The sequence below is a fragment of the Colletotrichum orchidophilum genome, assembly GCF_001831195.1.
Source record: "Colletotrichum orchidophilum strain IMI 309357 chromosome Unknown Scaffold_154.1, whole genome shotgun sequence".
NCBI lineage: Eukaryota > Fungi > Ascomycota > Sordariomycetes > Glomerellales > Glomerellaceae > Colletotrichum > Colletotrichum orchidophilum.
This window is the reverse complement of record NW_019173110.1, coordinates 65,344-89,495: the sequence shown is the minus strand read 5'-3', so window position 1 is coordinate 89,495 and position 24,152 is coordinate 65,344. Positions and strand designations below refer to the sequence as shown.

The window sequence follows — 24,152 nt, the reverse complement described above, 5'->3', positions numbered from 1 at the left end:
AGGACTGCAAGACTACTAGTATAGTGAAGGTGGATGGGTGATCAATTCTGTCCAAGGCGGCAAATTCAGCGAATTTTGTAAGTTTGTTGTCCTATCTTGATGACAGACTCTACAGTGTCTTCAAGGGTTAAAAGGGATGGTATCTCCAAACGTTCAGACGGTGTCAGGTTTCTAGTTGTCCTGAATACCTTATCTTAGCTTCAAGTTGCTCAGATTTAGCTCGATATTGGCGGATGTGATTCAGTCAACAGCCCGTACACAAAGTAGCCAAGAGCCACAACAGACACCGAACAGACACCGTCTTTCCTGGCTCTCTGATGCTTGGGTAATATCTGTCGATGATCTTGAATCATATTCTGATTTCTCAGTTGTAAACTATTCCTACGAAGCTTTTCTTGTCGTGAGTCTGCGATGGCGTTGGGCAAGAAGATTTTCACGGGAGTGATTTTTCGACCTCTTGAATTATTTCACAGCCTGCGCTTCTCCACTCGTGAGCTAGAGCTTCTAGTCATACAGTAAATACTTTAAGTCTTTCGAAGAACTTGAATCATCGCAATTCCCGATTCCTGTATCGCAGAGAGCATTGGGCCAAGAATGAGAGTTGAGCCGGCTAGCTACCATTAAACGCTGCGGCATAGCAATTGCAACAAGTTCCCGTGTTCTTTGAAATCTTTCTCCTTAGGTCGGCCCTGGCTCAACTGAGATAGGTAGGGATTCCATCCTGGAACCATCAACATGTTTGCCGAATTGTGAAAAAAATTTTACCTTTCAGAGGAGTTATCATCTGCGAGGCCGGGATCTTGTTAGGTCCAAGTCAACCTCGAATGATATCAAAGTTTCATTTGACTTAACACACAAGGCAAGCTACTTGACGTGTCTCCAGCTGCAACACTTGGGAGAGTAATGGAGTCACCATGTGTGAAGCAATGGAACTGTGTTTGAGATAGTGTGCTGAGCCATTACTGCTGGCACTCGCTGTAGCTGAAAAGCAGGGTTTTGTCTCGAGAGTAAGCCAGTATTGAAATATGTCTCTCCCAAAAGTCTTTTTCATGGGGCGGGTGCTACTTGAACCTGGAAGAAAGACTCAAAAGACAGGTCTCAAGTCCTCTTACATGTTGCAAAACTGATGATCACTAGCAGTGAAGTTGCGAAGCACTCTTGTCGAGAGTAGTTTAAATAATGTTTTGGCTCTCTGTCGTAAAGAAATAAACGCCGCATCCAGCATAATAGGCATAAGACCTTATTCGCCAACTTCAAATATTCTGCTTCGCCAAGGAACTTATTCGTCGTATCTTATCTCCATCATACCTCAATCGCCCGCAGCCTCCCATCCATGAAGGCAAGGTAGGATCCCCTCGTGAAGAAGACTCTTCGTGACTTATAGTCCACCATCCCAAAGCCTCAAATCTTCGGATCCGAATCGGAGGAACCCCGGCTTCCGCTGTTGAGACCACGAGATCGTTTCCTGAGTTTGTGCTCCTCGACGACCACAACCGCCGGTTGGCGACTACGGCGGCTCTCGCTGATGACTGAGATAAAGATCCAGGCAACGCCGAAGACGGCAGCGAGGATTGCATAGGCGATCTTGAACTCCTTGGGAGAGTTGGAGATGTATAAGCCGAGACCACCGTTGATAATGCCTAGGGGAATAAGAAGGCGGCCGATGATCAGATGGATATGTGACCAGATCTGGCGGACACCGTATTTCTTGAATTGCACGTGATGGATGTAGCCAAAGATGGGTTGGAAGAAGAAGATGGCCAGGAGCACGAGGCCGATGATTGGGTGGAAGTTGATGGTGCTTATCTCGTACTATCCAAGAATGTTATCAGGATGGGGCCGCGAAAGTGTCAAAGAGGGCAAACGAGAGACTCACCAGACTTGTTCCACCAAATGTAACTTCTTGGGTCAACTTGATACCCAGAGCAGCAGCCGCGATATAAAGGACGAAACCGGCCATCTGAATCAGGGCGTGGATAAGCCAACTGAAGCGTCCGGGAATAATTCTCATGGCGATCGAGCCGATGGGAAAGACGATGACGAATGCGATTGTCCCTAATATGCCGTGAATCCTTCGCGTATGCATCGCTTCCTGGATATTAAAGCCAACAAAGTTGTTGAAGTTTCCCCCGAAGCCATTGCCACCATTGCCGTTTCCATTCCCGAATCCATTGCCATTCCCACTGCCGGGAAAGTTCCCTGGGAACTGTTGTGCTACTACTACCGAAGCTGGTTCGCATGTCAGTCGTGTTCAGATTGATAGATGGACATTGAACCCTACCCAAGGCCACGAGGCCAAATACTGTGAATGTTGTTGCGCCCATTGTGTGTAGTTGCCCTCTTGTTTTGAGTTGCAAAGCAGAGGTTCAATGTAACAAAATTTACCAAATGAACAGAGGAACAGCTTATACTAAAAGACACGAGGTCGGGCTCTCCAGAAAAAAAAGCAAGTGCGGCTGTCATACATGACACTAATTGACATGGCAAAATGCTCCATCACTTGGTACTTCGTCTGACTACGGAGTGCGCTTGGGGATGTGCGAGCACGGTCAGCGTGTGCTGTGACCGAGATGACCGACGTGGCCGACGAGCCAATGGGTGGGCCGCCGATTTTCAGTCGATCCTGTGCACGAGGACACCAGATGGTGTCATTAGTGCCCTGGCAGGAACAGCAAGAGGTGTCAATCCGAACTGATCCTTCTCATGCATCAAAGTATGTTTCTTCTCATGATCAAAAGGGACGGAAGAGCAGGGAATGACGCTGGATGTGGCTGGGAGGGGAGGAGGAGCAACTAGTCTATTGTTTCAACCGCAGGCAGCGCGTTCGTATGATGACTGCGCTGACTGTGTTTGAAAGCATCAGGGCTGTGAAGGAGCGAAAAGTTTCAACTCAACAGTTGGACGAGCGTTCCGCCAAAGGTTGTTGGTCTGGCTTGTATGACGCGTCTGCGAGTCAAGTTGATGTGATGAGACTCATGAGAGGCTTGGGTGGTGAGAAAGACATCATTGTGGCCGTGCTTGAAACCCGGTTCCTGCAGCAGTCGGCGGAGTGAAATATCAACGGGTTGGCTGCGTTGTTAGTGCCAAGCCCGGCCTGGGGCGAGACCAACCTATCACAGCAGGCGCCGAAAGATGGACGTTGGTTTTGATGAGACGCCGTCTGGTTTGCTGAAATTGCAATTCTGTCTATTGTCAATCAGCCCAGCCACAGTAATTTATGCATCAGGCTGATCGTTCTTCTGGGCACTCGCCAACTGGCTCTGCAGACCACGCTTGCCAACCTGCATCGCTCGTTCGATTTCGCGCTCTTCCTCTCGGAGTCGGGTCTTGCCCAAATCGAGGTTCCGCTGCTGTCTCCTCTTTCGCTCTGCAACCTTTTCCTCGTGCTCTCGCAGTGCCTTTTCTCTCCGATCTCTGGCCTCCCGAGCCTTGCGCGTTGCTTCGTCCTCTTGCTCGGCTGCATCACCCTCTGGAGGTGGTCCCAGACTCTGTATGTACGCCTCGATCATAGGATCCCGCGCTTGTGGCTGCACAGAAATGTATCTGATGTCGACGAGTAGCTGTGGCGGAAGATGTGACATATTCGTCTTGTTGTTCAGTGCAGAAAGTGGCAGTGACTTCAGCAGCGTGACCAGGTCTGCTTTCAGCGTGGCTTGGGGTATCTTGAGACGGTTGATATGCTCGCGATACCACTTCTCACGGTCCTTATCCTTTACATAGGGGTCCGTCATGGCCGGTTCCTTCCGATGTTTTCTCTTGAACTCTTGCCAGAAGAGCTTGGGCGACGCTTTCTCCTGCAGTAGCGTCATGTACGGTATCCGCGGATCCTTCTTCTCTTCTTTGGCCCGACGTTCCTTGATTTCCTTAATCTTGTCCTTGGTCCACTCTGACCAGGTTTCCTTCCGTGCTTTCATCGTATTGAGAATAGTGTATCTCGGGTCCTCGACGATGTGCCCATCCTCAATCAGCTTCTCCCACGTGCTGTAGGGGCTGATGTTGAAATCTTCCAGTAAATCTCTGAAAAGCGCAGCGGCATCTTCTTGCGAAAATTCTACTCCCTCTGCGCCTTCAGGCCACTCGTCCATATTGCCGTCGTCATATTCTCCGGGGTCCAGTCCGTATGCATCGCCCATTGCTTGCAGTTGAAATGCGATATCCGCTTCACTGAATTCCACAGGTGCGTCATCGGCCGGATCTTCTGTGCGCTGACGCTTGGAGGCAGGCCCGTCCTCTCCATCTTCGTCCTCACCTTCGTCATCTGTAACCTCGACTTCCTCGTACTCTGAGCTGTCATTATTGACGTCATAGGTCGGGAATTCCGTAGCAACTGGGGCTGGCCGGGGTTGGGCTGTCGGTGGTCCCTCCGTGGCTGTCTCTGCGGTGCTTTTGATCCCCGCTTTCTCGCGAATTCTGGCCTTGTCCACCTCCAAGATACCAGCTGTGAGCTTGTCTGGTATGCGCCAGTAGCTAGCATTCTTCTCAGGATTATAGACGAAACGGCGCCCGTACTTTGTGTCGACTAGAAGCCAAGGCTCGCATCCGGGAATCGCGACTTTGGATCTCGGTTTGTCCAGTGGTTCGGGGCGCGGGCGTCCGTCCCTCCCTGCTTTGCCTCCGTGACCAAAACCTCCCTGCTGTGGTGGCGGTTGGTTTTGCGCATTGTACTGTGCAAGATATGCGTTTGCAATGTGGGGATCGGAAAGCTGGGGAATGGTCTGATATTGGAAGAAGCTCGTCGAAGCCGCCGACGGTGCGGAAGCAGCGTCCGGAGCACTAGGTCTCGTGTATGTCGATTCTTGTGTCTCGGCGTTGTGGTAGTACTTATGTCCACTCGGCGCAGTGTGCTCTGTCCATCCGGGGAGAAGGGGCGGGGGCACCGCAGTGTTTGCGGATGGCTTGTATGTCGACCTGAGCATACTGAGTAAGGCGGAACGGCGCACTCGTGGTGTTTGTGATGCTAGCCTTCAGGTCATGATCGCAAATAAGTTGTTGTTTTTTAGAGGTCTAGATAGGTACGAGGGACGGATCGTGGCGGAGAATCTTCGGGAATGCGATAAGATAACAGACACCGAGTTCGTAGGTACCCCTGCCGCTGGCCCCGGGGAAGCGTCACAGCTCACGAGCTCACATCCCCCAATCAAAACGCCACATACACCGCAGTACGACCCCCTTCGAGCTCACTCAAGCTGGACAGCTCGCCCTACCTTACCTTAGGGAGAATTGGCTGGGGGATCTGCAAATTGATCAAGTGACTGCTGCTAGTCTTCTACGCTTGCTCAAAGTTCCGTTGTCTCACGTCGCTCCTTTTGTTCTTACAGACTTGGCCCACGTTGGCTCATTGACCAAGGCTCTTGCATTTCCACTGCTGCAGCGCTCTCAGTCAAGATCCATCGCCGCAGCAAGGAGTTGTCGATGTTCCGGACGGCCTTTCGTGCAACTCGAAGACGGTGACTGCTCAAGATGGCACCAGGCCGCCGGGATAGTGGCTCAAGCGGCAATGCTGTTGCATCCGCATTCTCCAGGTTTTGGAAGGTAGCGTAGTCGCTCGTGTTCATCTCTCACAAACACGCAAGGCTGCCAGATCATCTGACTAAGTACAGAGAACTCATGCGCCAGACTACCTCGGATTTTCGATTCTCCTTGCTGGATGGATCGTGGTAGGTCTTCCATGGTGCCTGCCTGCCTATGAAACGGTTCCAAGCGCTGATTACTTCTTGAGATGCTCTTGTTCATCGAGCCTTTCCACCGCATGTTCTTCATCAACGATCTGCATATATCATACCCTCATGCCGAAGTTGAGCGGGTGCCTGTTTGTAGGTGCATTGGTGAACGTCTGGATTTTACGTCCAGAGTATGACTGACAAGTCGTGTAGACATGAACTTCGTATACGCCCTTTTCATCCCCCTGGGCGTGTTGGTTGCGTACAATGTTGTCACAAAAGCATCACCTCACAAGCACGAGGTCACTTATCTGTCCTTTGCTATCGCTATCATCATGGGCACCTTTCTCACGGACCTCGTCAAGAACACTGTCGGCCGACCGCGGCCTGACTTATTGGCCAGATGCAAGCCGGCGGCTGGCACGAAGCCTGATGTGCTTGTTACCATCGACGTTTGCACCGAGACTGCACATCACCTCCTTCACGATGGTTGGCGGTCGTTCCCCTCGGGCCATTCGTCATTCTCCTTTTCTGGACTTGGCTTCCTGAGCTTGTTCTTGGCTGGCCAGCTGCACATCTTCCGGCACAACAGTGGAGGCCGAGACCTCAGTCGCGCACTCATTTGCCTTTTGCCACTGCTGGGGGCTGCACTGATTGCCATCAGCCGCTGTGAGGACTACAGACACGATGTGTATGATGTTTCCGTGGGTTCTTTGCTAGGTTATGTGGTTGCATACTGGAGCTACCGGCGACACTGGCCGAAGTTGACTGCCAAGGAATGCCATGAACCCCATCCCTATCCCGGATCAGACCCGAAGACCGGGTGGAACCGACTGCGAGACGAAGAGGAAGCTGGGGACTCGCGACCCGACGTAGGCTTTGAGATGACCCAGCTAAATAGTCAGAGATACTAATCACTATCAGCAGGGTTCTTCGTAGAATGCGAATGCAACAAAGCAGCCGTCGACATAGTCATCTACACCCGTAAGACTAAGCATTGCCTTGTTTCTCGTGTTTCCTGCATTCTTGCCTTGCTTTACCATGCTTGACCCCCCACTTGGTGTAATACTTCTGCAATACATGTCATTTCATTGTTTACCTCGGGATACCATGGCATCGCATTTACATCATGGCAGCAGCCAGTTCGGGGTTCAGGGGTCTGGGGTCCGGAACATATGGGGGCATCAATTCTTCTATTGGTACATCAGGGTTGGGGGCAATCGTCATGCCCCATCTATGTTTTTGAATTCATCCATGCCATTATTTGTCCTCCGTGGACTCGTCCTTCGCCAGGTCATGCTCCTTCAGCAGTTCCTTGATCTCCTCTGCGGTCCAGAGTCTGTGGTAGATCTTGCCGTCGCTCGTCTGGCCAACCGTGGCGAACTCGACTGTTTGGCAGCATTAGTATATAGTACACTGAATTTGTTGGTCGTTGCATAACGTACGCTTCTCCGCGCTGAGCTTCGTTGAGTCCATGGTCTTGCTAAGAACCTTGACCGCCATACCGCAAGCCTCCTTGAGGGTGCAGTCTTCCTTGTAGTCCTGCTTCAACAAACTCTCTGCGCTAGCTCTGTTGGCACCAACAGCTGTCGCCTTCCATCCGCCGTAGTTGCCTGAAGGGTTGCTCTGGTACAGCTGGAATTGTCTGCGAGGGTCCCAGCCGGCGTAGATGAAGGAGACACCGAAAGGTCTCAGACCACCATGTTGTGTGTATCCTTGCTTCAAATCGCATAGTCGTCGGACGAGCTGCTCGCATGGAATGTCTTCGTTGTAGGTGAGGAGGTATCTTTGGGCAGCCTGGCGGGCGTAGTTGATGAGAATGTTGGCGTCGGCCGTCATACCTGCAACGGCAGCAAGCATGTTACTAGAAGGTGACGTTGTCAGAATCGAGGAATTTACTTGTGAGAACAGCAATACCTACTCGTTGACGATGTACAGCTTCTCGGCCGAAGTGTCTTGCTCCAACAGCTTCGAAGTCACCTTGCGCTCGGCGGCCAGGACGATACCATCTTTGGCAAGAATTCCAATAGCAGTTCCAGCATGAGAGATGGCTTCAAGGGCATATTCGACCTGGTAGAGACGGCCCTCAGGCGAGAAGATCGTTGTCTAATATGAGATGTGAGCTTGCTGCCCTGCTAGGATGGAGGGGACGCAGAGCAAGGGAAGAGCGGGGAGGGGCCTTACGCGGGAATCGTATCTGCGAGACATGGTGGGCAAGCAACCGGATGTCACTTGGCTTGAGCTGAGGAGTCGATTGCAATGTCAATCTCGTTTGTGAAGCCGACGATCGGAGATTTGTGAAGGTGCGGCGGAATGGTTGTTGGTCGTCTGCAGGGAAGGCTACGATTTTGGGTGTAGCTCGATGAAGCTCCAGGCAATCGACGCACGCGTTAGCTCATTGCGCTACCAGCCAGCCGCCAGCCTGGACTGCCGCCGGGGAGGGCTGAGGTAAGTATGGTCCGAGCTTTTGCCGGGGACGCTCTTACCTCATCGCTCCACCGCTGCCTTCCAATTCCATTCTCACACGCTCGCCTGCTCCCACCTTCTCACCGAAAACTAAGGCATCAAGGCCACAAGAATGCACCCCCGCCTCCCCGGCACCCGTGCACATCTCACCGAGCGATGGGCCCAAGATCGTGGTCTCCTACGCTTACATAATGATAGGAAGTGGCGGCGGTTCGGCATTTTGCCTCCAACCTCGCGCCGTTTTATCGCAGCGCACCGCAACCCACTCACATCACCTCCACCTTTGCGCAAGCTCCCTTCTGCTCCTCTCCCACACAACCCAAAAAGCGACACGCGAACACCGCTGCACCCACCATCCGCCTTGATTTCGTTGTCGCAAATTGTGTCGCGCGACGCCGTATCCCCTACCAGTGCTGGAAAACTTTCGTGACGGACAATTGGAAGGGTTCCCGCGCGGTCTGCGCTCTTCGCATCGAACCCTGCGTCGCGCGCGTACCTTGGACGGGTCACATATCTTAGTCTTTTTTTGCTCTGCCATAAAAACCAATGCATGCTTGAGAGAGACAGAGAACACCAGCCTTTCTGCATCAACGCCTGGAGTAGATCCCATACCCTTACCCCAAGGTATACCTTCGCGCCCCTACCCAACAAAGGGAGACGTTTGAACGCTTCCACCTGCCGCCGTCGCCGCCGCCGCCGGCAACAAAGCCATTATGTCTGGTAAGTATCGCAACCACCTTTGCGCTGCCCCGCAGCCAGCCACCGCGCTCGTCTTTCCCCCAAAACACCCACACAAGCACATGCACACTTTACCGTATTGTTTTTCAGCAAGATCTAATCAGCATGGGTCGTACAGGAGAACTAGAACCTCGCCGCTCTGTGCGCGCGACCAAGGGCCAACATACCAAAGCCTTCGACGACCAACCCATCGAACCGCCCAAGAAACGAGGGAGGAAGAAGAAACAGGAGGAGGAACCAGAGGAAGAGATTATCCGTTGTGTCTGCGGTGCAACGGAGCAAGACGGCGACTCGGAGGAGCCTTGGATCGCTTGCGACAAGTGCACCGCATGGCAGCACAATGTCTGCATGGGTATGAGTGTCTTCACTGAAGACCTCCCTAAGAATTATTACTGCGAACAATGTGCTCCTCAAGATCATAAGGAGCTCTTGTCCCTAATGGGACAGGGTGAGCGCCCGTGGGAGTCACGACGGAAGGCCTACGAGGACGAACAGAACGAGAAGAAAAAGAAGAAAAAGAAGGGCGGCAGAGCCGGAAAGCGCGCCAGCGACCCCAAAGAAGATTTGTCGCAAGACACGAGGAGCAACAAGGCCGAGGATTCGCCCGCTCCCTCGGAACCCGCCAAGGAAAAGAAGGATAAGAAGGATGGTGCATCCAAGGTTGCTACTGGCAAGCGCAAGGTGCGAGAAGAGACGGGTGAAAAGGAAGCAAAGGTAAGCTCCTCCCTGCCAGAAACGCATGAAGGTCACTGCTAACCCACCAAACTCAGACGCCTGCGCCGAAGCAGCGCAAAGTCTCGGAGCCAGAGGCAGCCCCCGCCGTCAACTATACTGCACCAGCCGACTTAGACGCGAAGGTCACGGATCTCCACGAAGATCGCAAGGGTCCTGCTCAACTGCTACAAAAGGCCATTGCCGGCATCCTCTCCGCGAGTGTCAAGGATAAGACCATTAGCCTACCGAAAGATACTACGGTTGCAGGTAAAGCGGAACGCATGGCACTTGAGATTGAACGCGCAGTTCATGATGCGCACCCGGATCGGAGCCAGTACGCGATGCAGGCACGAAGCTTGTATGCGAATATGAAGTTGAACGGCGACTTGACCAAACGCCTGCTAAAGCGCACTCTGTCGCCAACAATGTTAGCCATAATGTCTGCCGACGAGCTGGCTACGAAGGAGAGGCAGGAGGCCAACGCTCAGCTGAAGGCTATCTCTGAGAAGCAGTCGATCCTTATTACCGAAGATGGTCCCCGTATGAGGAAAACGCACAAGGGCGAGGAGATTGTTGAGAATGACTCCTTCCATCAAAACGACGAGGGAAGGTCTTTCATTAGACGGCCAAGCGGTCGGGAGGGACAGTCCGGCATCAAATCTGATGGAGAATCGCATTACGAGAACTCCGTGGAGCTTCCTGCCCACACTGGTCTTCTTATCGATACCCGTGGAGCCCGGCACTCCCCCAAGCATCCCGACTTTGATATCAACATGGTCTATGCGACTGTCAAGTCTCCAACGGGCACACATAACCGCCGGCCATCGGCGCCAATTCATGGACCTGGTGTCGACGCCGACGTGGATAGACTTCTTCAGGAAGAGACAGACTCGCCGCCTTATTCGCCAACGGACGAGACAGATCCTGAGGTTGTTTGGCGTGGCCACTTGGTGATGAGCTCGATTGCTGACTTCCCGGCCACCGCCAGGTTCGTTGGTGGTGCCAACCTCTTCAACACGATAGGGTTGCCTTGGACGAATCTCATCCCCAAGAAGCTCACCGTGGCCGGACGAATCGACGAACAAAAGGCCATAGAGTATCTTTGTGGCCTGCGTTACGCTGACCAGACTGATATCGTTGTCGTGGCTATAACGCCGGCCTCCGAAGTCTCAAGACGGGAGTTCCAAGCCCTCATTGATTACTTTGTCTCCAAAAAGCGGTATGCTGTCGTCGGGGACAAGGGTGTAGGCAATGTGAGGGACACCTATCTGGTGCCTGTCCTGCCTGGAGACGGCAACATGCCAGAGTTCATGCTCAACTTTTCAGATAACCTTGTGCCTCAAAAGAGGACGGAGCCGATGCTATTGGCCGTCTTCGTATACCGCAATACTCCCCGACAGCCTCAACTGAGTGGTGCAGCTGCTCAGTCGCCCGTCACCAATGCGCCAACTCCCACACAGAGTGGCTTCCCCCCAAGACACCCCTCGATATCTGGCCCGGCATTCTCTCCAACGGTGGCTCAGGGTCCCTTCCAACAGCCAGGCCAATATTCTGGCGGTAACAACGGTCACGCTGTGAAGGAGCACCCAACACAAGGAGCGCACCAGGTTGTGCCGCCGAATCAGCCCCCTGCAAGCTACGCGGCCGCTCGTGGCTCCGAGGCCGAAAAGCAACAACGCCAACAACAGGGCCACGCATTGGCTCAGGAGGTTCTCGGTCCTTTGATCAGCAGTCCTACGATGAAGTTTCTGTTGCCTCAAGCCTTCCAGATGTCGCGAACAGAGTGGGAGGTCATTCGCGGCATATTGGAGAGAGATCCACGCGCACGGGATGACCTGAACTATCTGAGTCAACTTTTGGAGAAGCAGCCACCAGCTGCTAAAGGTGGTGATGTTCCTCCCGCGGCGCCTCAAGGCGCCCAAGGGGTTGCGCCGTCGGCATAATCTTAAATTGTTGTTCGGTGAACAAACCAAGGAGGTTTGCAAAAGCATATACCCTCTGATTCGCGGTACATAGCTAGCAGTTTATTGGGTTTCACGCCAGGTATTGGGACTGAGAGACGGAGATACCGCTCCCTCGTGAGGGGGTTTTTGGGCCTTTGCTAAATAGGTTTTGCTATGGAGTTCATTATCTAGCTGTATCGAATTAGGGCATAATCAAAGCTGTGCTCTCGATTCTCGTGTGCTGCTGTGTTGTGATGTAATGGGATGGTTTTCGACGCCATGGCATGTTCAAATGTGATGACTGATTGACTGGAAGATCAAGTCTGCCAGAACACAGCATTTACGTCCTTGTTGGCCTTGTGATTGATTCCCGCCATAGTGATGCCTCCTCCCCAGACTCAAGCTCGCCAAAGGTCTCTCATCTCGGTCATATCCAGCTCCGGGCCTGTCGCGAGTCAACAACCTGGCCTGTCATCCTCTGCGACTCATTAAAGGGCTGAAACAGAAGAAAACCAACGGGCGATAACTCAAAGACAGCACTTGCTTTTCGCCAGGCACCAACCCACATCTCCCGCCCGGTGGATCTCTCACAGTCGGGTGCTCCCCGCGGGCCAGGGACACGGACGAACAGCTCTCAAGAGTCAAATGGACGGTGCACCCCGGCCCCGGAGCCGGTTCAAAGGGCCACTGGTTGGCTGAGCAGAGTCGACGAATCGAAGACGGGTCAGCCACATTGGCTGCCAGGTTTATGCCTTGCCCCACCACGCCATGACGACAACGTTGCTGGATTTAGAAACACGGGGCCTTGGGGATTCAAGCATTGAGTTGAGGGGGCCACGCGGGATTGCATTTTATTTAAGGCTGACTTAAACTACCTAGGTCTGGACGGTAGACACGATTGATTCACTTGAGACTGCTACATCTTCAACGATTTGACCTTTTAGCGACATCTGCGATTCCCAACGACTCATCCAAGTCGACAGCCGCTTTAATTGCCAGTCGTCTGTAAGTCAACAAGGCCCGGCCGTAACGTCACCTACCTTTAGGTACCTCCCTGCCTACTACGTAGGTACCTTAACCTACCTTGATGTACCTTGGGAAATGCCAAAGAACACTAGCAGCTAACAACGTCGCAGACTTTCCATCTACATAACCTTGCCAACACCAATACCACCTTCACTCCACAATGGCTTGCGGCTCAGCGTCTTCCGGCCTCGTCAATCGCAACGGCCCTGGCAGCGCCGCTACCTCCATCATCGACAGCATCGTCAAGCCCGCCGAGGCCACAGGCGGCAAGACCAAGTGCATCGAGTGCGACGGATACGAGTGCTGCTGCATCCCCATTCCCTGCACCGTCATGTAATGGAATTCTGTGGCAGCGCAAAGTTTAGTTCCGTTTGGATCTGGGCTCTTGGGGCCGGGGCGATTAGCGACGCTGTGGATGATTGATACCGTTTGCTGCTTTTGGTTTAAACGACGCCAGCACTAAGCCAGTCGAGCGTGAATTTATGATTTGCCTTCGTGGCTATTCTATCGTCCCAGTCATTCACTCCACAACCGCTTGTATTCTTGCGATCCCATGAACAGCTTCCATGTGGTCGTCCGTCCTAATCTGACGTTGCGGTACCGTTCCCTGATACATTGCCATGTCTCACCGGCGCCAATATTCCCGGCTCGTCTTTAGTTAGGTATGGAATTGGGTATCAATGCTTGCCAAAAACACTACGAGCCGCTTTTCATCACCAACACCACCCTTCCAATTTCGATGCGATCATCCGTATCCCGGAAGACGCCTGTCTGATTGGAGACATCATCACGTCACTATCTTCCTTCGAAGCATCTGGCACTTCATCTCCTTGCTAGAGAAACAGGGCATCCGCCTCTCCCCATACTTCTTGTTCTCTCGTCTTGGCAAAAGTCTCCGCCTCCGTATGGGTCAGCTCGCCATCAACGACTGAGCTGACAATTTCTGGAACCTTTGGAGTGTCAAGGCTTCCCAATCCCTCGAGAACCCGCTTGGCCTTATCCACCTGTGCTCGAATCGCTGCCGTCTCTGCCCTTGTACGATCGAGATTGGATTGCATCAGTGCGATTGCCGATTCGCGTGCTTGATGGGGTCGGTATTCGTTGAGGACGTGATGAAAGTTGATGAAGAGGGTGCGCAAGTCTTCGATTTTCGTGGCAGCCTGGAATTGGTTAGTCTGGGAGACTCTTGGGGTGGAGGTGACCATGGACTTACGTCGTCCGGCACCGTAGCCATGACGGCAACGAGCTCGAGAAAGTTCAAGAGAAGAGACTTGGTCATCTTTTTGAGCTCGAATGCTCGATCGAGATGCTTTCCGTCCTTCTCCTCTGAATGCGCCGGCACCAATCGCCTGATTTCGCCTTCTTCGAGAGAAGGAAGCTTGTCATCGAGCTACGCAGAGTATCAGCGCCCCCGTAACTGGTCCTATCGTCACGAGTCGACAAAACTTACGGTATAGTTCCCGCCCAAGACTTTCCAAGTTCCCGCTGGCGGCTCGGCCGGTGGTTGAAGATTTATGAGACCTTCGGGGATGTCTGGTATGCGAGCTGGCAAGTCCTTGATAGCAACGCCGTCCTTCTCTGCTTGTGCCTTGCGCAGCTCTCCTATGCGGGCTAATTTCTCGGGCGTGAAGTCCCTCCAGAAAGGCGGCGGGTTAGGGAATGTTGAGGCCAGCGCATTTTGCGATGGCTCTTCCGGGTTGTCGGCCATGTTCTTGCCGTCGGTGTCAGCAAAGTGATCACTGAGAAGCACTGGATAGTCGTAGGTCGGCTATGGGTTGCGCTCATTCCCCATTCGTTTTCGCGTGAGAATTGCCTTGGGCGTGTTTGTCTTGATAGCGTTGAAATGGAGGAATGTGGGCGACAGTTTAATGCGACTGCGAATCGCATGGATGTAGGCGACCCTGAAGCTGCAGACAAGATTAGGCTCTCGTCAGCGCGTTCTGTTTACTACGTAGGTACCTTAGAACCGACAAAGCTAAGGTATCTGGGCTCACCCCGCTGTGCTTGATTGGGACTGGTGCCATTCTTCTCCACCTGGCGCCTGCACCCTGCCACCTCCACTCCCCAAGCCAGAATCAAGCTTCGTACGCTACATCGCTTGCGTTGCTGCAACTCTTAGCCCGATTACAAGCTCACCTCTCTTGCTGACCTTCAACACCCACGAGCCATTGAGCGGAGCCCTCACTTCATACGAGTGTGCGTAGCATCTGCGCACATTGAGGTGTCGTCAAGACGCGTTCACACCGACCATGGCCGACGTACGATCCCTCCTCCGTCAGCAACGTGCTGCTCGACGAATCGAACATCCTCATGCCGCCTACTCGGACGCGGGCAAGCTCCTCTGTACCCTTTGCCACGAGGCGGTCAAGTCAGAATCTCTCTGGGACAGCCATGTCCGTGGATCCGGGCACGCGGCGAAGGTCACCGCGGCACAACAAGCATCCACAAGCGCAAGCGGAACGGCGGCCGCAGACGGAGTGTCGTCGAACAAGCGGAAACACGACTCGGATGAAGATATAGAAGACGAGGACACGGCCGAAGCGGTGCGGAAGAAGCGAAGCAAGACCAATATGAGCACTCCGGCTCGTTTGTCCGCCGGCGAGTCAGACCGTGATCTCAAGGACGTCACACTCACGCCACCTTCATTGAACCGCCGCACATCCACAACACCAGTTCAGGGTGTTGAGATCCAGATTCCGTCGCGCCCGCACACGCCTGCGCATAGGGATGCGACATCTTCAAATTCCACCCCCATTGTGCAACCCGTCGGCCCATCGCCATTGATCCCACAAGAGGAGCTGCCAACGAAGCCGAATGTTGCTGGCCCGACAACGCAGCAAAATGGCTTAGCTGCGAAGCCTGTCCAGGGCGGAGGAATTGTGGACGAAGATGAATGGGCAGCGTTTGAGGCGGACATCGCTGCGGCAACAGCGCCATATTCGGAGGATGCTGTCATTGCTGCACCAGCCATGACAGCCGAGGAAACTGCGGCGGCAGCAAAAACGGAGGAGGAGGAACAAGAAAAGAGACGACTGCTCGCGGAGAAAGACCTACTCGATGAGAAGGAGGAGGCTACTCGAGCACTGGAAACGGAGTTTGAGGATATGGAGGAGCTCGAGGCCAGGGTTCGGAGATTGAAGGAAAAGCGGGAAGCTTTGAGGAAGCAGAGCTTTACGGGCACGACTGCGCCTATCGAAAAGCCGACCGGAGCCAGCGGCAAAGAAAATGTGGAAGTGAATGGCGACGAGGAAGATGATGACGAAGACGACGAGGACGAGGACGATTTCATGGGCTTTCGATACCGTTCATGACAATCTGCCCTGTCTGCTGCCTTTGGTCTTCAATCCCTGCCATCTGAATATATTTTCCGTGGGTAACTGAGACGTTTTTGGTGTTGTATAAATACTGTAACTTACATTTTCACTTCTTGTTAGTAAATTCAACGTCCCCAGGTATCCCCTACAGTCATTTACACATTTTGGAGCTTGATGTGAACAACTTGATATTATTGGAAATCCTTCCTAACTACTAAGTACAGTAGACATTACTTTTGCACCATTACCATCCTTACCAAAGGGATAAATATGTCGTCCCCGGACACCTCCATCCATATATCACAACTAGAAATCATGCAGGCGATCGAACTACCAGGCGACTAATGCGGTTGGCGCGCGAGGCTTGTGTACAGGAGCGGTCTCGCTCTGGTAGACAGTCGCGGTGACTGTGTTGTAGACTGTGACAACAGCCACAGAGACGGAGCAGACCGAGTAAGTCGGGAGAGCGTTGCCAGTTGTCGTGCCCGGCGCCGTCGCGGTTGTTGTGGCTGTGAGAGTAACGGCGGAGTCGCTGGGGACATCGGTCGGCTTGACGCACTTGGTGCCGTTCCAGTGGTTGCAGTGGTGGGCTGAGGTCGGCTTGGAGCCATCGCCGTTGTCATCATCATCGCCGCCGTCATCCCCATGGGGAGGTTTGTTGGTCGGCTGGCCATCGTCTGAGCCGGTACGGGTTGCCGTTGCGGACGCGGAAGCAGAGTTCGTCTGCGTGGCTTGGTCATCTTCGTCGTGGCCCGGCGCGCTTGTCTGGGAGCTGCCATGGCCAGTGCGCGTCTTCGTCTTGGTGTGTCCATGCCCCCCGGGAGGCTTGGTCTTGGTCGTTACCGAGCCATCGGGGCCTTCGCTGACGATTTCGGTGCAGGTGACCGTGACTTGCTCCTGCTCCTCGGCAGTCGTGGTGACGCGAACAGTCCGGGTCTCGGTCTCGGTCACTGGTGAGCGCGTAACTGTGAGGGTAGCGGTGATGGTCTGCTGGACGAAAGAAGCGGAAGCGGTCTCATAGACTGTCTCACGGGCAGTCTCGGTCTTGGTAATGACGCTCGGTGTGCCTTCCGGTAAGCAGGGGCAGGTGTTGGGGTTCGGAGGTGTTCGTCCTCTCAGGTTATCGGGGCGAGCGGCGGCGATTGAGGCCAAGGAGAGGACTGACATAGTCAGGAAGCTGCGTTGGTAGACCATTGTGGCGGTGGTTCGATAGGGCTGGAACAGGCAGTTCGAGAATGCGAGAACTAAAGAGGCTTGCACGATGATTGCAGGCTGCGGCTGGATGATATGAGTAAGGCAGTTGAAGCTGGTGATCAAGAAAGGCAGGAACTTGTCTGGAAAGAAGATGGAGTTATATGTTCGTCATCTACACTACGTGACGATCTACTACGAGGGTTACGGTGAACTTCACCTGGTGCCGCCGACGAAGGAATGTTGTTTCCCTGTATTGCGACCTATTGCTCCCCGAAGAACAATAGAGCTGGCCGTGGGTACAGAAAACCGGAGCTAAGTCCCTCTGCAAATCATTGGAGGGGGTCCCAGATTGTATACCATTTTCCACCGTCATGAAGCCGTCTTCCACTCGAATAGTCTTCAACCCAAAATGGACTGTAGTCAGGCCACATTTGGCGATGAAGGGGGTCTCCACAAGTCAATAGTGTGTGTGTTTGAGACCGTTCTCAGGGACCAGGGAGATGCGAAGAGGGAAAGGAGTGACACAGGGCTCAATATTGATGTCTGTGTCCCAAGGGAGAGTTCTCAACTTCAACCCTTTCGCTGACAAGATAATCCGCCGAAGGTGTGCCTTGCGCGAGTCAAAAGATAAAGCCAATGGATGCCGTGCATTATGAGGTGGGGACGCCGCAGAGATGTCGAGCAGGACGCATCGCAACTGCGACGTAGTGAATTGCCCGCTTTGGTGTTCGGCGATTGTCCGTTGCTAGAATTAAGTGAGGAAACCACCAGGTCGGGTCGGTGCAAGGTCCAGGTTTCGAACACACTGCCGGGTCCTCCAGCATTTTTTTCGTCCCAAACAACAGAAACGCTGCGTGGAGCTCGGGCCTGGCCGTCCCGTCCCGCTGTGGAGTTTCTGGCGGATGAATTGATATTCCTCGACCGAGACCCGACCGCCTGCCGAAATGAGAACGTCATTCCATCGTCGCAATCTTGCGCTTTCTGCCAGCAGCATCATGATCCAAACACGCTCGATCAATCAGTCCTTCACGCCATCGCTTTGCCGAATACTACTTGGTAGCAAAGCTCCGTCCACTCTTTTATGCCATTCTATTTCTGAGACTTCCCACCCCCCTTCGACTTGCGCGGGGAACGAAATCTGCCGAGTACAGCGCATCGCACGACCAGGGACCGCCGATTTCTCGATTCGCGATGGGCATTTGTGCGTCATGCCTCGGGCGGGGGAGCAAGGACGTCTATGACGAGGTGGGTGACGTTGCGGGCTGGCGCACTTGCAGCGTAGCATGCAGCGGCTGACAGACTTCCAGGACGAAGAATCGCGACTCCTCTACGACGATCCCAACAGCGTGCACTACGGCAGCTTCGGAGAGCAGAGCGTCAATGGACAAGAGGACCCGATGGAGGTGCAGCGAGAGACTGAGGCTCTGCAGCGAGTTGTAGCGAAAACGTCCGAGTACGTACTGACTCTCGACCCAAGCTCCGGGACGCCGGGCTTGCTCTCATGTCAGGACCGGGAGTGCTAACATCGGTCTTCCTAGCAACATGGTCGACATCTTCGAGATTGCCCCGCAGGATCACGCACATCGCCCTGCGCCGACTACATTTGCGTATGCAGGGCAAGAAGCCCGCATAGTGCGGTACCAACACCTCCTTTCAAAGTTGGCGTCCAAGGACGACGCCCCAACTGGTGTCCAAGTGGATTGGCTTCCTCAGGAAGATGACACGATCGAAATGCGACACGGCGTACCAGCAGTCAAGACCGAGTTGGACAAGCCCCTAGTCGGTACATTTGCCGATGCAGCAGCGGCAATGGCCTGAAACACTTGGTCATGAAGCATTCTCCCGGGTTCTCCCACCCGAGCTCACGGCCAGGGCGGCTAAGCTATGCTTCTTATTATTGTGCTTTACTTCTACCAAGATTTGTATTGGTCGACGCATGGTCAGGGTCCCGTCGGACTACGGCAACATGGGACGGATGGCATGGAGTGACGACATCTTTTTCTCTTTTCCCTCGATACCCCTCCAAACATAGTATGCAGACACACGCTTGCAAAAAACCCACCCACACAAAATCAGAGCAAGCACAAACACATCCAGAGAAGCATCCACAGTCACTCACATATCGCATTTTCCGTCAGTCTGTTTTTCTCCCCCTCCTTCTATTTCCTATGTCGTAACCCTGCACTTAGTTCAGAACCCTTGTATAAAACATCTGGGCAACAACGAGGCTATGAGAAAGGTGGACACGATGGGCCCAAAAGACCACGAATTAATCAATGAAAATTTCCCTCCATCCCACTTTGGAGCCCCCCTGGTTCGCACCATGGCGGGCCAATGATTGCGTCTCGAATATTCTTCAGCGGCAGGCCATGGGTTGCCTAGCCCATTGAAAGATGGCCACGTGCACCTCCGGCTGATGTTTACCTTTTCTAGTGTGGACCCTTCGGCATGGAGTGTTGCATCCTAATCCGGGCCATGTCTGGAAGCGACACCCATGGCTTGGATTTCGGCCGACTTTCGGGGCGGACGAGCACATCAACTCTGGACAATAGGGAAGCATTTGGAGGCTCATATCAAGACTCCGATGCCCGCCATTCAGGGTTGTGCGGGAGTCTGTGCGGTTCCCCTGGCTCATTGGCGGAGACAAGTCCAGGAAATGGTACCTTGGAAGTGAAGTGGGATGGACGGCATGAAGAGGGGTGGTGTGCTGCGGCCAGATGGAGCGGCCTCCCAGTCCCATCCCATGAAGCCCGACACAACCCACCACCCTTCTCGTCCCTCTCTGTCCCCATTCTCTCCTACGCTAGGCCCTTCTTTCTGCTCCTCCCGCTCCTCCCTCCACTTTGGCCTCAGGTCAGACGACAGGTACGCCTGCCGGTGTGCTCTGCCCACAAGGAGTATGGGAGGGGCACACGCGGGAGCCTTTGAGGGGGCTCATCCAAAGCCGCGGGGTCTCGCCTCACTTGCTTGACGGCGACGCGTGAAAACTAATGACGTGCCTTTTGGATTTGAACTCTACAAGCCTGCTATAGAAGAACGAGATACCAAAAGTAGCAGGAGCAAGGGGGGCCTGGATGTTTGCCAAAGGGTCACTACTCGCCGTACTTCCGCTGTACCTAGAACAGATCGACGCAACACCGCCTGCTGTCCTTCGCTTTTGGCTGTCGCATGCCACTCTCATTCGCCGGCAGAGTCCGCTTTCTGCAACTTACTTACCTGATAAGCACACCAAAACCTGCTGGATGGGCAGCCGTGCAGGAAAAAAAAGTGGGAGAGCTTTCTTCATCAATCCCTCCTTGGTTGGGCGTGCCCTGAAGCGTGACTGTCACTCTCTACTTTGGCATCATTCGATTTCCGGAATCCAACTTCTCTGGGTTTCTGGGTCCGAAACATTCAGTTCGAGCTTGCGAAAAGGGGTTTCTGTATGGCCACAGCAGAGGACAAGAGCTGATTCGAAATGACAGAGAGGAGTCCAAGGAAAGCTTGTGATAGACATGCATACTAAGCTAGGTACCTGAGTGGCTCTTCAATCAAGTCCCTGTCGCCGTCTAAGCGGCGGACCGGGTTCGCGACAACGCGTCCTACACGAAGCGGTCTCTTGCGGGCACCGGACGCACACAACACTTTGCCAGCAAACGGGGACAAAATTAACCATGCTGAAATGCTCTCCTGGTTAAACAAAGTATACAGTATTCTGTAGCCTCTCAAAATTCTGTCTGTGGAAAATTGAAACCTCCGTCTGCCCGCTCAACTAGAGCAGAAGGGAAATAAAAAGAAAAAAAAAATAAATCAGAAATGATGCAGAATCAGCGAATGAACGGCCGTTACGTGGTTCAACTTGGAAATGCCCCCAAGCCAGGATTCGACAGGAAACCTCTCCAATCCCGCAGATGTCAAAGACATGCCTTGCCCCTTTTCCCTCAATCTTCTTCGTCAATCGATTTTCCGCACCATTGTTTCCGCGCACTTTGCTTTCCGTTTCGTCATATCGTCGTCTTCCTTCTATAAGGGAGGCTCGAGAACCACTGGTCGTAGAGCCAAGTCAGAAAACAGCGGTACTGGCACACACGCACACAACCCCGACTCGGCTTACCCCTGAGCAGCAATTCCGCCACTCCCACCATCTAGGCCCAGCCAACGAGGGGTATAGATATATGGAGAAAATTTTGAAGAGGAAAGTGAGGGGAAAGCAAAAGCCGAACCAAAAAAAAAAAAAAAAGATGCAACATACCCATCCATATAGGAACCCCTCCATGGACCATGATCAAACCGCCCAGCAGCAGCCAGACAATCCACGACCCTCAGGTCAACGTACTCACTCTGGTCCAATGCGAAGTGCTCATCTCATGGATCTGGCGTTGGACATCTTGTATCTCAATGTTCGTCCGCTCGATAGTCGCCTGGCGATTCCCTTCGCGATACCATCGTTCGACGTCTCCCTCCATCTTGTGCAACCGACGATACTTCTTGTCCATATCGTAGCACAGCTTGCATCGGTCTGGATTTGTGATGGTTTCGAACACCAGCTTCAGTCCGCATGTCTCGCCCGTCCGGTATTCTTTGTTGCATTGCTGTTTGAACTGACCCCATCTCCAATATCCGCAGGACCAACGTGTTTGATAAAAGTAACACATTTTGCCTCTTGCACCGCCCCCTAATGTCTTCTTCTCTCTTGTTTCTTTTTGCTTTCTCTCTTCTCTCTCGTCCCTTTTTCCTGTTCTTTCCTTCTTCGATGTTGGTTTTTCCCCCTTTTCCTGAAGGGCCGTTCCGTCTGGCTAGCTAGAGAGGGTACCCAGCTTTTCGATGGGCAATGTGGTGGAGAATAGAATGGAGGAGACAAAGAGGAAGAGGAGGAGCGGTAGCAGCAGAGCCGAGAGAGGAGTAGAAGTGGTTCGTTTCGTTCGGGGGTATGAAGTCACGAATGCTAGATTTGGTACTGAATCCTTGTGAGTCTGTTCAGCCAGGCAAAAGGTTTGTTAGCCATCTTTTATTTATGTTTCTTTTTTTTTTTTCGTCTCCCATTCCAATTCTTCCAAGTTGGTCGCCCCCCTTCTCCTCCTGCCCCCTCCCCTACCATATGCAATACCATGCTGTACACAATGATGCTGTTTTGGTCACTTGTGTCCAATGATGGTCCCTCTTTTTCAGGGGTAGCCTTTTGGCTTGGGGGTTTTTTTTGTCATGGGGGTGAAGATGCGTGGGATGGACGAAAATGTATGCCGTGGTAAAGGAGGGGCGTGTGAAGAGGAAAATCGAGAAAGAATGGTTCAAAACGGAACTGACCAGGCAGACTGTAGTATTATTGAGAAATGGCCGCAGCAGTCGCAGCAGTGAACAGCAGCAAGACCCAGCAAGCAATGAGTGGCAGTGGTGCGCCTGGCAGCTCGTTTCGGCAGAGACAAAGAGTGTCGTTCGCAACCGCGATCGAGAAGTCTCTTTTTTTTTTTTTTTTGACGGTTTGGCGCAATGGCGGTTGGGCAGCAGTGGTCTCTTTTCGTTGGCCCGGCTCGGGGGTGTGGGTAATGGGGGTACGTTTTCTCGATGTTGCTTGACCGGAAAGACTCCAAGGTGAGGTGGTTCGTTTCTTTTTGAGCCGTTTCGAGGTTTGAAGGTTTGTTAATTATCGTCTTCTGATTTTCCGCGCCTCGATGTTTTTCGTGATTGGCATCTACAAAGCGAATTCTGACTTCGATGTACCCGTCATTTCGGGTTTTCTTTGCAGCTTAATGTCTCATAGTCATATCTTGTTAGTCTGAGGGGCAGCTGGGCTAACTTATACTTTATCAAACAGTTCGACGCCGTTCATTGGGACCCGCACGATGTGTTGTCAGGACTGGCACACATACATGCCTCCATACGCATACACTTCACTACATCGCGCTACACTATACACGTACATTCTCACATGAGCACCTACATGATGCATATTCAACAGGCCGCTGTCATGGCCATGTTCGACTATTCCCTGTTCGAGACGTGGGAGCAATAATGGGTGAACCACTGCCCATTGCCTCCACTTACACACCACTGAGGTCCATATGAACGATGACCACCGACCCATATCTTCATAATCGATATGAACAACTCGCAGAAAAGCGGCAAAGGCGTGCAGTGAATCTGTTTATTTCTTGGTGGTTATCATGGCTTTACATCTCGGATCCGCCCCGTTTGGTCCATCGAGTCTCATTGGCAACTTCTTCGTCATTATTCCCCTGTGGCCGACACAAACCTTGAAACGCATATACTGGCCTGCCAGCCGCCAGCCTGCAGCTCGAGGCTGAGGCTGGCGGCCAGCGGAGGATATCTGCTTGCCACGTTTATTGTAGCTTCGAAAATGTCCTCGCAGGGGACCTTGCTCGACATTATGATCTCCACTCTCGACCATTTTAGATGTTCAGATATGAGACGACTTGCAAGGCGGTACTAAATAGGAAACATGGATCTAGTCTAATGTGGTACATGAACCAACGTAGGTAAACACGAATGCTGTGAAATCAGCTTGGGTGGACATAATGAGGCGTTGGCAACAAGGCCACTCTGTGCCTGTCAAACTTCAGGTATGAATTGGTGTGTGGCATATTCGTTCCCTTGTTTATTGTTTCATTGGGCGTCCATTTCAATGTTTGAGCCCGCAAGTCCTGAGCCCCAAGCGGCGTAGTATATCTTTTCATCAGGCACAATTTTTATATCCCACCGCAGGATCGTTCCTTTTCCCCGGGAGTTATTATCCATCGCTACTATGCGTCTTGCCGCAAAAATCAGAAAGGCAAGGCGGAACTTCTCCACTCCTAACGAGCTTTTCTTGTATGTACGCATGCGTTGATGCAGAAGACGTGCAGATTTCATCTCCCAGGTACAGCCCTGAACAAAGAACCCTTGGGGGGTTCTTTGAAGGGGGTGTTCCCGCTACGGGCTGCAGCTTGTAAGTAATGAAGTGACGGGGCAGCGTTTAGCCTCCAGCTCAAGGTAAGGCTGTCTTCTGCCCGCTCTGCTTGCGGCCGCTGTGGGGTCCTCTATCACATACATACCTAAGGCCCGAGGTTGCTGTTTTGTTTCTTGTTTCCTTGCCCACGGGCCATGGTTCGTCCCCACCACAC

At 53.0% G+C, this 24,152-nt stretch overlaps 12 protein-coding genes across 12 annotated transcripts; 5 read left to right on the top strand and 7 right to left on the bottom strand.

Moving 5' to 3' along the window:
• Positions 1 to 1,401: 1,401 nt before the first annotated feature.
• Positions 1,402 to 2,324, bottom strand: CORC01_12484 (uncharacterized protein; the record flags this gene model as incomplete). The annotated part of the gene is made up of 3 exons (XM_022624104.1): positions 1,402 to 1,812; positions 1,877 to 2,229; positions 2,282 to 2,324. The coding sequence occupies 3 exons, from the start codon at positions 2,322 to 2,324 to the stop codon at positions 1,402 to 1,404; spliced, it is 807 nt and encodes a 268-aa protein (XP_022469418.1).
• An 891-nt stretch (positions 2,325 to 3,215) lies between these two features.
• CORC01_12483 (WW domain-containing protein) lies at positions 3,216 to 4,916 on the bottom strand (the record flags this gene model as incomplete). Its single annotated transcript, XM_022624103.1, has 1 exon — positions 3,216 to 4,916. The coding sequence occupies one exon, from the start codon at positions 4,914 to 4,916 to the stop codon at positions 3,216 to 3,218; it is 1,701 nt and encodes a 566-aa protein (XP_022469417.1).
• Positions 4,917 to 5,460: 544 nt separating this feature from the next.
• Positions 5,461 to 6,574, top strand: CORC01_12482 (PAP2 superfamily protein; the record flags this gene model as incomplete). Its single annotated transcript, XM_022624102.1, has 4 exons — positions 5,461 to 5,532; positions 5,601 to 5,657; positions 5,720 to 5,813; positions 5,874 to 6,574. The coding sequence occupies 4 exons, from the start codon at positions 5,461 to 5,463 to the stop codon at positions 6,572 to 6,574; spliced, it is 924 nt and encodes a 307-aa protein (XP_022469416.1).
• Positions 6,575 to 6,920: 346 nt separating this feature from the next.
• CORC01_12481 (proteasome A-type and B-type) lies at positions 6,921 to 7,868 on the bottom strand (the record flags this gene model as incomplete). The annotated part of the gene is made up of 4 exons (XM_022624101.1): positions 6,921 to 7,048; positions 7,106 to 7,524; positions 7,582 to 7,766; positions 7,845 to 7,868. 4 exons carry the CDS (start codon positions 7,866 to 7,868, stop codon positions 6,921 to 6,923), a joined length of 756 nt encoding a protein of 251 aa, XP_022469415.1.
• A 1,101-nt stretch (positions 7,869 to 8,969) lies between these two features.
• Positions 8,970 to 11,521, top strand: CORC01_12480 (SPOC domain-containing protein; the record flags this gene model as incomplete). Its single annotated transcript, XM_022624100.1, has 2 exons — positions 8,970 to 9,578; positions 9,635 to 11,521. 2 exons carry the CDS (start codon positions 8,970 to 8,972, stop codon positions 11,519 to 11,521), a joined length of 2,496 nt encoding a protein of 831 aa, XP_022469414.1.
• A 1,186-nt stretch (positions 11,522 to 12,707) lies between these two features.
• On the top strand, positions 12,708 to 12,970 carry CORC01_12479 (uncharacterized protein; the record flags this gene model as incomplete). Its single annotated transcript, XM_022624099.1, has 2 exons — positions 12,708 to 12,832; positions 12,901 to 12,970. The coding sequence occupies 2 exons, from the start codon at positions 12,708 to 12,710 to the stop codon at positions 12,968 to 12,970; spliced, it is 195 nt and encodes a 64-aa protein (XP_022469413.1).
• A 410-nt stretch (positions 12,971 to 13,380) lies between these two features.
• CORC01_12478 (uncharacterized protein) lies at positions 13,381 to 14,255 on the bottom strand (the record flags this gene model as incomplete). The annotated part of the gene is made up of 3 exons (XM_022624098.1): positions 13,381 to 13,707; positions 13,761 to 13,937; positions 13,998 to 14,255. 3 exons carry the CDS (start codon positions 14,253 to 14,255, stop codon positions 13,381 to 13,383), a joined length of 762 nt encoding a protein of 253 aa, XP_022469412.1.
• A 541-nt stretch (positions 14,256 to 14,796) lies between these two features.
• CORC01_12477 (uncharacterized protein) lies at positions 14,797 to 15,858 on the top strand (the record flags this gene model as incomplete). The annotated part of the gene is made up of 1 exon (XM_022624097.1): positions 14,797 to 15,858. The coding sequence occupies one exon, from the start codon at positions 14,797 to 14,799 to the stop codon at positions 15,856 to 15,858; it is 1,062 nt and encodes a 353-aa protein (XP_022469411.1).
• Positions 15,859 to 16,191: 333 nt separating this feature from the next.
• Positions 16,192 to 17,055, bottom strand: CORC01_12476 (uncharacterized protein; the record flags this gene model as incomplete). Its single annotated transcript, XM_022624096.1, has 1 exon — positions 16,192 to 17,055. One exon carries the CDS (start codon positions 17,053 to 17,055, stop codon positions 16,192 to 16,194), a length of 864 nt encoding a protein of 287 aa, XP_022469410.1.
• Positions 17,056 to 18,246: 1,191 nt separating this feature from the next.
• On the top strand, positions 18,247 to 18,873 carry CORC01_12475 (uncharacterized protein; the record flags this gene model as incomplete). Its single annotated transcript, XM_022624095.1, has 3 exons — positions 18,247 to 18,300; positions 18,363 to 18,508; positions 18,594 to 18,873. The coding sequence occupies 3 exons, from the start codon at positions 18,247 to 18,249 to the stop codon at positions 18,871 to 18,873; spliced, it is 480 nt and encodes a 159-aa protein (XP_022469409.1).
• Positions 18,874 to 19,686: 813 nt separating this feature from the next.
• On the bottom strand, positions 19,687 to 19,971 carry CORC01_12474 (uncharacterized protein; the record flags this gene model as incomplete). The annotated part of the gene is made up of 1 exon (XM_022624094.1): positions 19,687 to 19,971. A coding segment is annotated over one exon (285 nt), but the record flags the coding sequence as incomplete, so codon positions are not given.
• A 1,385-nt stretch (positions 19,972 to 21,356) lies between these two features.
• On the bottom strand, positions 21,357 to 21,689 carry CORC01_12473 (uncharacterized protein; the record flags this gene model as incomplete). The annotated part of the gene is made up of 1 exon (XM_022624093.1): positions 21,357 to 21,689. One exon carries the CDS (start codon positions 21,687 to 21,689, stop codon positions 21,357 to 21,359), a length of 333 nt encoding a protein of 110 aa, XP_022469407.1.
• Between the last annotated feature and the right edge of the window lie 2,463 nt (positions 21,690 to 24,152).